The 12,820-nt window shown below is 64.1% G+C and overlaps 2 protein-coding genes and 1 non-coding gene across 4 annotated transcripts in view; 1 reads left to right on the forward strand and 2 right to left on the reverse strand.

The window, feature by feature from the left end:
• Positions 1–11,675, forward strand: part of SLC39A4 (solute carrier family 39 member 4) — a 30,618-nt gene extending 18,943 nt beyond the window's left edge. Inside the window, exons 8-13 of one of the 2 annotated variants that reach the window (XM_050939349.1) lie at positions 201–308; positions 728–782; positions 3,378–3,530; positions 3,879–4,066; positions 8,224–9,384; positions 9,631–11,675. In XM_050939349.1, coding sequence (XP_050795306.1) covers positions 201–308; positions 728–782; positions 3,378–3,530; positions 3,879–4,066; positions 8,224–8,355 — 636 coding nt within the window. In that variant the 3' untranslated portion in view covers positions 8,356–9,384; positions 9,631–11,675. The remainder of the gene's footprint in view (positions 1–200; positions 309–727; positions 783–3,377; positions 3,531–3,878; positions 4,067–8,223; positions 9,385–9,630) is intronic. The other variant, XM_050939350.1, reaches the window with a different exon arrangement.
• VPS28 (VPS28 subunit of ESCRT-I) overlaps positions 1–12,820 on the reverse strand; it is a 122,149-nt gene that overhangs the window by 65,930 nt on the left and 43,399 nt on the right. The window lies entirely within an intron of this gene.
• Positions 2,587–2,659, reverse strand: TRNAQ-CUG (transfer RNA glutamine (anticodon CUG)). The gene has a single exon. It is a non-coding gene; the product is annotated as a tRNA-Gln (tRNA).

The following is a 12,820-nucleotide window of genomic DNA, read 5'->3' on the forward strand; positions in this document are numbered from 1 at the left end:
GTGCGGGGAGCAGGACGGGGGCTCGGTGTGGGGGGCTGTGGTGCGGTGAATGGTCTCGGTAGGGGGCGCAGTGATGCTCTGGGCTGTGGGTGGCTGTTGCACCTGCCACACCCCCGAGGTGGGTGCCCATGGGGCCCATGGGCCATGCCCCGTCGGTGCCGTGGGGGGCGCTGGCTGAGCCGTGTGTGTTGCTCTGGCAGGAGGAGGCTGGCAGGGGGCACCCGCACGACCACGCCATGTCCCTGCAAGTCTACCAGGCCGAGCAGAGGAGGAAGAAGCAGGAGAAAGGCGCCTCGCAGGCTGACCTGGTAAGGCCCAGCCCCCAGGACGGGGCGCGGAGGGGCAGGGGGGTGACACAGATTGCAGGGCAGGGCAGCCAGGTGGGCCTCACCCACTGGGCAGCGCCAGGTACAGCCCACGTCCCTGAATGTCGCCTTGCCCTTGCTAACTTCACGGCCTGGCACTGGGGCCTGCCTGGTAGTGAAGGGGTTAAGGGGCAGTTCTAACGGGCTGTGCCTGCGTCCTGCTCACAGCTGGATGGAGCAGGGCGCGTGTCCCATGCCAGCTGTGCCTGGCCCTGCGGGGGGCTGCGGCCAGGGGGTCCCAGGCTCACTACCCAGGTGAAGGTCTGGGCCCCATGGGGCACCCTCAGGCGGCTGCTGCCAGCAGAGGGCTCCCCGGGTGAGGGCCAACCCTTATGCTCCCTGTCCGTCCCTCCCTCCTCCAGGTCACCGCGGAGGAAGCCAGTCTCAGAAAAACGGGGCAGAGGAGACGCACCCGGGGTGAGTGACTTAGTGCCTCTGCCACCACAAGGGGCACCAGCCCTGTGAGCCCCTCAGTGCCACTCGCCAGCCCCAGCAACCCCAACCTGGAACCCACAATCAACCCCCCCACCCCATCCCAGAACCCCCAATCAGCCCCCCACCCCAACCCCAGAACCCCATCCCAGAACCCCCACTCAGCCCCCCACCCCAACCCCAGAACCCCATCCCAGAACCCCCACTCAGCCCCTCACCCCAACCCCAGAACCCCATCCCAGAACCCCCACTCAGCCCCCCACCCCAACCCGAGAACCCCATCCCAGAACCCCCACTCAGCCCCCCACCCCAACCCCAGAACCCCATCCCAGAACCCCCACTCAGCCCCTCACCCCAACCCCAGAACCCCATCCCAGAACCCCCACTCAGCCCCCCACCCCAACCCTGGAACTCCTCCACCAGACCTCTGACCCCAGTCAGACCCACCCAGTGGGGCTAGGCCAGGGAGGAAGGAGCAGCTCAGGCACTGAGGAAAGACCTGGTGTAGGGGGTTACCCTCTGTCTGGGGGGCCAGGACAGGGGGGGCCTACAGCCTGTTACCCACAGCTCTGGGGCATGCCAGCCTGGGAGCCAGCCAGGCCTTTGTGACTGCTGCTTCCTGGCGCTTTGCTACCCCTGGTGCCCTCACCCCACCCCAAGACATGCTCAGCTTCTCCCCCAGCTTAGCGGTTTGGGAAAAGCAGAAATATTTGTTACCCCCTGGGACGGTGCTGCCTGTGGGAGCCAGCTGAGGTCACTCAATCAGGGTGAACTGCAAACAAAACTGGGCAGACAAACCCCAAACGCTGTTGGTTATTCTAATATGTAGATTGACCAACCAGCACTAAACAGCTCCTGTAGTACCTCCCTGGTTACTCAGAAGTCCAAACACTGCAGTTCCCTTAAAGTGCCCAGCCTCAGGCCTCTGTCCAGACACAGACGTCAGAGATGATGACGATTCCTGAAAATCTTCTCTCATCATATAAAAGAAAAGGTTCTTCCAGCCCCAAAGGGTCAGACACATACCCAGGTCCGATTATAACTTAGATCTTACCCAAAATACACGCTATAGTCAATTCTTATTAACTAAGCTAAAATTTATTTAAAAAGAAAAGAGAGAGAGTGTTGGTTAAAGGATCAATCTACAGACAGACTTGAATCCAATTCTTGAGGTTCAGATACATAGCAGAGATGAGCTTGTAGTTGCCAAAAGTCCTTTCAGATATAGTCCATAGGTTATAGTCCAATGTCCATATTCAGGGTGACTCCAGTCAGTGACTGGGGATCTCAATCCTTGTGGCGTAAGGTTTCCCTCTCTTGAAACCCAAAGCAGATCTGAGATGAAGTAGGATCGTGTCCCAGGTTCTTACACATTTCCAGCAGCCTTTCGGCTTGAGAAAACAACAGGCTTAACTCCTTCTCCCAAACATCTTGGCAACTAGCACACAGTAATTTATCCATCAAACAGTTCAGATACAGGTGACCATAACCTTCAAAGAGACACAGAGACAATAATACTATTTCACTCCAGTGTCTTCCTAAATGTTAAAATTCCTTTTTTGATCTTTGAAACAAAGCTCTAGCAATAGACAAGACTTGTTTGCTGACATCACAAACCCTGAGCAAACACCTCCCCTTCTACCTCTACCAGTGCAGCTGCATTCCAAGCTCTGGTCCTTTACAGATCTTCCTGACCAGTCTTTAAGGTTTAGCCATGTGGGAAGGGTCTGTGAGTTAATTAATTCTTTCTGACCCTCTCAACTTGCAGTGAGATATTACACTACACCCCCAACCCAGGTGGGACTTGAACCCACAATCCCCAGCTCCAGAGGCTGGTGCCTTATCCATTAAGCCACTGGGTCTGTGGTGGGGGAAGGTAGGGTTCCACCCCAGCAGAGGGACCAGGCCTGGCAGGACTTTCCCACATGGGGCCATGTGGCTTTTCAGGGCTTCATGACCCATCCCCAAAGTATCCGCCGTTCACTGCTGTCAGAGACGGGAACCAGGGCCACTGGGATGACCCTGTGCAGGAGGAGGCAGGGACCCTGGCAAATTGGGCCTGGGGGTCTGTGTGGGGTGGGGGACCCCAGGCTGGCTGGGGCTGGGGGTCTGGGTGAGGCAGGGAGGTCCCAGGAGGGCTGGGACTGAGGATCTGGGGCAGAGGGCCCCTGGCTGGCTGGAGGTCTGGGGGTGTGGGTGAGGCAGGGAGGTCCCAGGCGGGGGCTGGGGCAGGGGGTCCCAGGCTGGGGGGCTGGGTATGTGGAATAGGGTTCCCCAGGCTGGCTGGATCTGGGGGGCTGGATGAGGCAGGGAGGTCCCAGGCTGATTGGGGCTGGGAATGTGCGGCAGGGGGCCCCTGGCTGACTAGAGGTCTGGGTGCGGCAGGGAGGTCCCAGGCTGGCTGGATCTGGGGCAGTGGGTCCCAGGCTGGCAGGGTATGGGGGGCTGGGGCAGGGGGCCCCAGGCTGGATGGGGCTGGGGGGCTGGGTATGTGGGGTAGGGGTCCCCAGGCTGCTGGTGGTTTCTCTGTTGGGAGGGGACCAGCCCCTGGCCCAGCCCTGACTGCCCCTCGCTCTGCAGAGCAGCGTATGATCCCCTACATGATCACCATCGGTGACGCCATCCACAACTTCGCCGACGGGCTGGCCGTGGGGGCTGCCTTCTCCACCTCCTGGAAGACGGGGCTGGCCACGTCGCTGGCCGTGCTGTGCCACGAGCTGCCGCATGAGCTAGGTGGGCGCTGCCCCGGGGGGTGGGGAATTGCTGGATGCTCGGCCGTACGGGGCTGCCCCAAGGCCGTGCAGGGGGGTTATTCAGCACAGACCCCAAGGGAACCTTCCCAGGGACTCCGGTCCGGGACCGGCTCAGAGCAGCTCTTACTGGGCTAGCTGAGGGGGTGACTCCCGGGCCAGCCAGACTCCAGCTGGACCAGCCCAGGGGAGGTGGCATCCAGCCCAGGGGAGGTGACGCCCAGCCCAGGCTGGCTAAGGGCAGCTCTGGCTGGCCTGGCGTGTGAGGGTGTGACTGGCAGCCCAGGCTAATGGCAGCCCCCCTGACGTGGTCTCGTTCCCGCCCCGCCAGGGGACTTCGCGGCCCTGCTGCACGCGGGGCTGAGCGTCAAGAAGGCCTTGTTGCTGAACTTCAGCAGCGCCCTGACCGCCTTCCTGGGGCTCTACGTCGCGCTCTCGGTGACAACGGGCGAGGAGTTCCAGGCCTGGATCTTCACCGTGGCCACGGGCCTCTTCCTCTATGTGGCCCTTTGCGACATGGTGAGCTTCCCCTGGCTACAGACCCCTGCCCTGCCCCACGCCCAGCTCGCGAGAAGGGAAAGGTCGGAGCCCTAATCCAAGGGTCCCACTGAGAGCTGAGTCTGCGGGAGGGGGGAAGCCAGGGTTCGGCTAGCAGGGGCTGCGCATCTGGGTTGAGGGGTGCTGGCGGAGCTGCGGGAGGGGGGAAGCCAGGGTTCGGCTAGCAGGGGCTGTGGGTCGGGATTGAGGGGTGTCGGCGGAGCTGGGGGAGGGGGGAACCCAGGGGTGGGCTAGCAGGGGCTGCGGGTTGGGGTTGAGGGGTGTCGGTGGAGCTGGGGGAGGGGGAAGCCCAGGGGTGGGCTAGCAGGGGCTGCGGGTCAGGGTTGAGGGGTGTTGGCGGAGCTGGGGGAGGAGGGAGCCTGAGGGTGGTCTAGCAGGGGCTGTGGGTTGGGATTGAGGGGTGTTGGTGGAGCTGGGGGAGGGGGGATAGCACGGGACTGCGGGTCAGAATTGAGGGGTGTTGGTGGAGCTGGGGGAGGGGGGAACTCAGGGGTGGGCTAGCAGGGGCTGCGGTTCAGGGTTGAGGGGTATCGGTGGAGCTGGGGGAGGGCGGAGCCCGAGGGTGGTCTAGCAGGGGCTGTGGGTTGGGATTGAGGGGTGTTGGCGGAGCTGGGAGAGGGGGGATAGCAGGGGGCTGTGGGTCGGGGTTGAGGGGTGTTGGTGGAGCTGGGGGAGGGGGGAACCCAGGGGTGGGCTAGCAGGGGCTATGGGTCGGGGTTGAGGGGTGTCGGTGGAGCTGGGGGAGGGGGGAGCCCGAGGGTGGGCTAGCAGGGGCTGCGGGTTGGGATTGAGAGGTGTTGACGGAGCTGGGGGAGGAGGAAACCCAGGGGTGGGCTAGCAGGGGCTGCGGGTTGGGGTTGAGGGGTGTTGGCGAAGCTGGGGGAGGGTGGATAGCAGGGGGCTGCGGGTCGGGGTTGAGGGGTGTTGGTGGAGCTGGGGGAGGAGGGAGCCCAGGGGTGGGCTAGCAGGGGGCTGTGGGTTGGAGTTGAGAAGTGTTGACGGAGCTGGGGGAGGGGGAAACCCAGGGGTGGGCTAGCAGGGGCTGCGGGTCGGGATTGAGGGGTGTTGGCAGAGCTGGGGCAGGGGGGAGTCCGGGTGTGGGCTAGCAGGGGCTGCGGGTCGGGTTTGATGGGTGTCGGTGGAGCTGGGGGAGGGGGGAGTCCAAGGGTGGGCTAGCAGGGGCTGCGGGTCGGGATTGAGGGGTGTCGGCGGAGCTGGGGGAGGGGGGAACCCAGGGGTGGGCTAGCAGGGGCTGCGGGTTGGGGTTGAGGGGTGTCGGTGGAGCTGGGGGAGGGGGAAGCCCAGGGGTGGGCTAGCAGGGGCTGCGGGTCAGGGTTGAGGGGTGTTGGCGGAGCTGGGGGAGGAGGGAGCCTGAGGGTGGGCTAGCAGGGGCTGTGGGTTGGGATTGAGGGGTGTTGGTGGAGCTGGGGGAGGGGGGATAGCACGGGACTGCGGGTCAGAATTGAGGGGTGTTGGCAGAGCTGGGGGACGGGGGAACTCAGGGGTGGGCTAGCAGGGGCTGCGGGTCGGGATTGAGGGGTGTCAGCGGAGCTGGAGGAGGGGGGAGCCCGAGGGTGGTCTAGCAGGGGCTGTGGGTTGGGATTGAGGGGTGTTGGTGGAGCTGGGGGAGGGGGGAACTCAGGGGTGGGCTAGCAGGGGCTGCGGTTCAGGGTTGAGGGGTATCGGTGGAGCTGGGGGAGGGCGGAGCCCGAGGGTGGTCTAGCAGGGGCTGTGGGTTGGGATTGAGGGGTGTTGGCGGAGCTGGGAGAGGGGGGATAGCAGGGGGCTGTGGGTCGGGGTTGAGGGGTGTTGGTGGAGCTGGGGGAGGGGGGAACCCAGGGGTGGGCTAGCAGGGGCTATGGGTCGGGGTTGAGGGGTGTCGGTGGAGCTGGGGGAGGGGGGAGCCCGAGGGTGGGCTAGCAGGGGCTGCGGGTTGGGATTGAGAGGTGTTGACGGAGCTGGGGGAGGAGGAAACCCAGGGGTGGGCTAGCAGGGGCTGCGGGTTGGGGTTGAGGGGTGTTGGCGAAGCTGGGGGAGGGTGGATAGCAGGGGGCTGCGGGTCGGGGTTGAGGGGTGTTGGTGGAGCTGGGGGAGGAGGGAGCCCAGGGGTGGGCTAGCAGGGGGCTGTGGGTTGGAGTTGAGAAGTGTTGACGGAGCTGGGGGAGGGGGAAACCCAGGGGTGGGCTAGCAGGGGCTGCGGGTCGGGATTGAGGGGTGTTGGCAGAGCTGGGGCAGGGGGGAGTCCGGGTGTGGGCTAGCAGGGGCTGCGGGTCGGGTTTGATGGGTGTCGGTGGAGCTGGGGGAGGGGGGAGTCCAAGGGTGGGCTAGCAGGGGCTGCGGGTCGGGATTGAGGGGTGTTGACGGAGCTGGGGCAGGGGGGAGTCTGGGGGTGGGCTAGCAGGGGCTGTGGGTCAGGATTGAGGGGTGTTGGTGGAGCTGGGGGAGGAGGGAGCCCAGGGGTGGGCTAGCAGGGGCTGTGGGTCAGGATTGAGGGGTGTTGGTGGAGCTGGGGGAGGAGGGAGCCCAGGGGTGGGCTAGCAGGGGGCTGTAGGTTGGAGTTGAGAGGTGTTGACGGAGCTGGGGGAGGGGGGAGCCCGGGGGTGGGCTAGCAGGGGCTGCGGGTCGGGGTTGAGGGGTGTTGGCGGAGCTGGGGGAGCGGGGATAGCAGGGGGCTGCAGGTCGGGGTTGAGCGGTGTTGGCGGAGCTGAGGGAGGGGGGAGCCCGGGGGTGGGCTAGCAGGGGCTGCGGGTCGGGATTGAGGGGTGTTGGCGGAGCTGGGGCAGGGGGGAGTCCGGGGGTGGGCTAGTAGGGGCTGCGGGTCGGGATTGAGGGGTGTCGGCAGAGCTGGGGGAGTGGGGAGCCCAGGGGCGGGCTAGCAGAGGCTGCGGGTCGGGATTGAGGGGTGTCAGCGGAGCTGGGGGAGAGGGGAGTCTGGGGGTGGGATAGCAGGGGCTGTGGGTCGGGGTTGAGGGGTGTCGGCGGAGCTGGGGGATGGGGGAGTCCGGGTGTGGGCTAGCAGGGGCTGCGGGTCGGGATTGAGGGGTGTCGGCGGAGCTGGGGCAGGGGGGAGTCTGGGGGTGGGCTAGCAGGGGTTACGGGTCGGGATTTAGGGGTGTCGGTGGAGCTGGGGGAGGGGGGAGTCCGGGTGTGGGCTAGCAGGGGCTGCGGGTCGGGATTGAGGGGTGTCGGCGGAGCTGGGGCAGGGGGGAGTCTGGGGGTGGGCTAGCAGGGGTTACGGGTCGGGGTAGAGGGGCATCAGCGTAGTGGCATGGGGGGGTAGCCTAGTAATGGGTCTCTCCTCGGGGCTGGGTGCCTCTCGTTTTCATTAGCACAGAGGTGACGGGGGCAGAGCCTGGCGATGGGGGGCAGGACCTGCTGCAGCGGGAACAAAGGGCCCCTCGGCTCAGGGGCCAGGGTTACACTCGCTGAGGCCCCTGCCGCGCTGGGGGAGCCCAGATCCCCTGTTTCGCTGCCCCCAGGAGGGCCGGGGTCTGGGCAGTGTCACTGCAGCTCCCTCTGGGCCCTGTCACCCCCGCTCTATCCAGCCCACAGGCACTGCCCGCCTGCTCCCAGCCGGGGGTCTTGGTAGAGCTCCCCAGCGCCGCAGGCCGGCAGGGGGGCAGCAAGCACACTCCCCAGTCAGGGCGGATCCCAGCACCGCACCCTTAGGGGCTGTGGTGCAGAACGTGGGGTGGGGCCTTGCTCGGGAGTGCTCTCCCTTGGCTGTGGTGTGCCGGCCCAGCGCTCGGGGGCGATGTAAAACGCAGGCCCCCGATCTTGTGCACTCAGCAAAGCTCCCCGAGTACTTTCCCACTGCTTCCCCTGTCCTGGCCAAACCCAGCGTGGGTGCTTCCCTTCGGCCCCCCTGCAGCTGGGATCTGTCTGGGCAGCGATGTGTGGCCGTGAGCCAGCTGCTCTAGCTCTCCCCCGAGGTGGCTGCATTTCAGTGGTGGGCGCTGTGAATCCTGCTGGGAGAGCTGTGGGCCAGGCGGTGCTGTAGCCCCTGACCCACTCGCCCACCCAGTGCGGAAGGGCTGCCGGGCCATGCGCCCCAGGCTGGCTCCAGTCCGGGCACGGTGGCTGCAGGCTGTGCCCTAACGAACCCCCTTCCTTTCCAGCTGCCGACCATGATGAATGTGAAGGACAAGCGGCCCTGGCTGCTCTTCGCCCTGCACAACCTGGGTCTGCTGGGGGGCTGGGCCATCCTGCTGCTGCTGTCCCTGTATGAGGAGAACCTCACCCTGCTGTGACCCCTGCCCGGCCCCATGGGCCTGAGCCCACAGGGGGCTGCTTCCCGGGGGCAGGCGGCACATCAAGCAATGGGCATGACTGAGGGGGGCTGCTCATTACTGATGACCAGGGACCATCTGCCAGCGGTGGGGTCACTGGTGGGGAAGGGGCACTGCACAGAGCACCCTGTGCCCCTGTCGGTTTGTGCTATTTATTGGGAGAGCAACACCCCCCGGGCCCTGCGTGGGCACTCAGAGGGATGACACCATTCACACCCGGCCCCCGAGCCCTGCGCGGGCACTCAGAGGGATGGTACCATTCACACCCGGCCCCTGAGCCCTGCACGGGCACTCAGAGGGATGGCACCATTCACACCCAGCCCCCGGGCCCTGCATGGGCACTCAGCGGGATGGCACCATTCACACCCGGCCCCCGGGCCCTGGACGGGCACTCAGAGGGATGGCACCATTCACACCCGGCCCCCGAGCCCTGCACGGGCACTCAGAGGGATGGCACTGTTCACACCCACCCCCGGGCCTTGCACGGGCACTCAGAGGCGAGGCACCATTTACACCCACCCCCCGGACCCTGTGCTGGCACTCAGAGGGATGGCACCATTCACACCCATCCCCTGGGCCCTGCGCTGGCACTCAGAGGGATGGCACCATTCACACCCACCGCCCGGGCCCTGCGCTGGCACTCAGAGGGATGGCACCATTCACACCCACTCCCTGGGCCCTGCGTGGGCACTCGGAGGCGAGGCATCATTCACACCCACCCCCTGGGCCCTGCGCGGGCACTTGGAGGGATGGCACTATTCATACCCACCCCCGGGCCCTGCACAGGCACTTGGAGGGATGGCACCATTCATATGCACTCCCCAGGCCCTGCGGGCACTCAGAGATGAGGCACCATTCACACCCACCCCGTGGGCCTTGCCCAGGCACTCGGAGGGATGGCACCATTCATACCCACTCCCCGGGCCCTGCACGGGCACTTGGATAGCACCATTCATATCCACCCCCCGGGCCCTGCGCGGGCACTCAGAGGTGAGACACCATTCACATCCACCCCCCCGGGCCCTGCGCGGGCACTCAGAGGCAAGGCACCATTCATACCCACCCCCGGGCCCTGCACAGGCACTTGGAGGGGTGGCACCATTCATATGCACTCCCCAGGCCCTGCGGGCACTCAGAGACGAGGCACCATTCACACCTACCCCCTGGGCCCTGCACAGGCACTCAGATGGATGGCACCATTCATATCCACTCCCTGGGCCCTGCGGGCACTCAGAGGCGAGGCACCATTCACACCTACCCCCTGGGCCCTGCACAGGCACTCAGAGGGATGGCACCATTCATATCCACTCCCCGGGCCCTGCGAGCACTCAGAGGGATGGCACCATTCATACCCAGCCCCCGGGCCCTGCGCTGGCACTCAGAGGGATGGCTCCGTTCACACCCACCACCCGGGCCCTGCGCTGGCACTCAGAGGGATGGCACCATTCACACCCACTCCCTGGGCCCTGCGTGGGCACTCGGAGGCGAGGCAACATGCACACCCACCCCCTGGGCCCTGCGCGGGCACTCAGAGGCGAGGCACCATTCACACCTACCCCCTGGGCCCTGCACAGGCACTCAGAGGGATGGCACCATTCATATCCACTCCCCGGGCCCTGCGGGCACTCAGAGGGATGGCACCATTCATACCCAGCCCCCGGGCCCTGCGCTGGCATTCAGAGGGATGGCTCCATTCACACCCACCCCCTGGGCCCTGCACGGGCACTCAGAGGGATGGCAGCATTCACACCCACCCTCTGCAGCTGAAATAGCCTTTCCCCACCCCGCCCACCGAGGCTCACCCAGACTAGCAAGGAGGAGTGGGTTGAGGAAGAGGACCCCAGGGCAGCCACCCCAAACACAGATTTCAGGGACACTCCTCCCCCGCCCCAGGGATTGCCCCTCCTGGCCCACAGCACTGCTCGCCCAGCGCCCTCCGCTCCCTGGGACTTGGCTCAGGTCCTGTGGCCCTGCCCCCACGCTGCTGGGAACAGCCCCTCTGGACAGGGATGGCCTGGGGCTCCCTGGCAGGCCCGTCGCTTGCTCAGCCTGTGGCCCAAGGGGGCCTGATTTCACACAGTCCCTCCGTGGACCCCAAACTCCCCCCACAGGCCCTCTGCCCCACGCCGAGCCCACGCGGCTGCTCAGTGAAGGAGCCACATGCCGCCCCTGCCCTGCTGGAGTGGGGAGAGGGGAAGGGGCTGGGAGGAGGCCACCAATTTGGTTGTGCCGGGGGATCCGTGACTGCTCATGCCAGGCCCCAGTCCCGCACTGGCCCTGGCCGGGCTCCTGCCCGTCTGCACCATGGACAATAAAACGATGTGTCTCCCAGGCTCTCTGTGCCGTGCTGTGGGCGAGGGTGGGGCTGTGATGGGCCCGGGGCAGGGGGGCTCCAGGAAATAAGCAGGCCTGGCAGTGGGGGTGGGACGTGCCCAGGCACCTGTGCCAATGGGGCCCAGAAGTGGCTGAAGGTTCCCACCCCCTCTGGCAGCTGCTTAGAGGCTGTGCCAGGGGCTGGCAGGTCACAGGGCCAGTCCTCAGGAAGGGGCATGGCCTCGGCACTGAGTTTTCTTCTCCCCCAGGGGGTGCAACACCCCTGTTCTGTCCCAGGGCCCCACCCCCGCTCTGCCTCTTCCTGCCCCCACTCTGCCCCCTCCCTTGAAGCCCCACCTGCCCACTGCTCCCTGCTCTCCACCCTCCCTCAAGCACCGCCCCGAGCCGTCCGAACAGCTGTGGCTGGTGGGTGCAGAACACCTATTTTTTTCCATGGGGGCTCCAGCCTCGGAGGCACATATGAGGCACAGCCCCAACCCCCAGCACCACAGGCCCTGGGCCAGGAGCCACGTGGGCCAGAGTCTCAGGAAATCTCCCAGGTCAGGGAGAGGCTGGTTTCCAGCGGTACAGCTTGGAGCCCTCAGGGGCCACGCAGCCCTGGCAGCCAACGAGCCATGGCCCTGAGCACGCACAGTCCCTCTGTGTGCCCCAGGGCTGCTGGGAAACCAAGACCCCCTCCATGGGTGTAGTTTGATGTCAATCTGGGGGGGGGGGCAAGGGGCTTAATAATATGTAGAGGTCTGATTTCCGGATTCACCAAACGTTAGTGGTAGTTAAATTACAATGGACTTGAAATCACAAAGACAGGTTACATTCCTTATTTAATCACTTTTTATTTTAACTTAATTATTTGCCATGTTTACCAGCTACCACTTAGAAATCAACATTAACATAAAACCAAATTCTTGAATAAAGAGAAGCGAGCACTCTCGTGTGATTACGAATCACCGGCTCCCTGGTGTGAGTTACGTAAGCATTGTCTTACTACAGAAGCACTGTCTTTAGCTTCTTGTGGAAGCAATCGGCTTTCCCTTGGGTTAGCTTTTCTTGGTTTTCGAGTAAAATAATTTGATGGGCCTCAATTAAAACAGAGCAATATTTTACTCAAGTTCACACATGTAAAGGTCACAGTCACGTCTCTGTAGGTGCTTTGCATCATCCTCCAGAATCTAATCGAAAACATTATCCTGCCATAGATTTGTAGAGGAATTTCTCAAGGTGCCGGATCTAATTCCCATGGAAGTCAGTAGGAGTCTTTGGCAAAGTCTACACTACACACTGCTGCGGTATAACGACATCACTCGAGGGTGTGAAAAATCCACCCCCGTGCTCCATAGTTATACCAACCCGAGGGCCCCCCACCCTGTAGGCAGCGCTGTCGGTAGGAGAGTTTCTCTCTTCCATTGGCTTAAAGTATCTTCTCCAGACCCATACAGCAGCTGTGAAATTGACCAGAATGGGCGTGAATTTGGTATGGCCCCACCAGGCTGTGTCTAAAGACACCTCTTGATTCCATCCCTATTGATTCTGTACAACTGCTCCATTTGGGTGTCCAGCGAACCTGGGTCCGCTTGTGAGCGGCTTATTAGGGGATTCTGGGTGTGGGGTGAGGGGGTTCTGTGGGGGGCATTCAGCTGCACAGGGGCTCATTGGAGGATTCCGGCTGTGGGGTGAAGGGGTTCTGTGGGGGGCTCAGATGTGGGGGGAATTGAGATACACAGGGGCTCATTGGGGGATTCCGGGTGTGGGGTGAGTGGGCTCAGATGTGGGGGGATGCGGCTGCACAGGGGCTCATTGGGGGATTCTCTGTGTGTGGTAAGGGGGTTCTGTGGGGGGATGCGGATGCACAGGGGTCGTTGGGGGATTTGGGTGTGGGGGGAGGGGCTCTGTTGGGGGCTCTGTGGGGGGATGTGGATGCACAGGGGTTGTTGGGGGATTTGGGTGTGGGGGGAGGGGCTCTGTTGGGGGCTCTGTGGGGGTATGCGGATACACAGGGGTCGTTGGGGAATTGGGTGTGGGGGGAGGGGCTCTGTTGGGAGCTCTGTGGGGGGATGCGGATGCACAGGGGTCGTTGGGGGATTTGGGTGTGGAG

The sequence above is a fragment of the Gopherus flavomarginatus genome, chromosome 2, assembly GCF_025201925.1.
Source record: "Gopherus flavomarginatus isolate rGopFla2 chromosome 2, rGopFla2.mat.asm, whole genome shotgun sequence".
Classification (NCBI taxonomy): domain Eukaryota; kingdom Metazoa; phylum Chordata; order Testudines; family Testudinidae; genus Gopherus; species Gopherus flavomarginatus.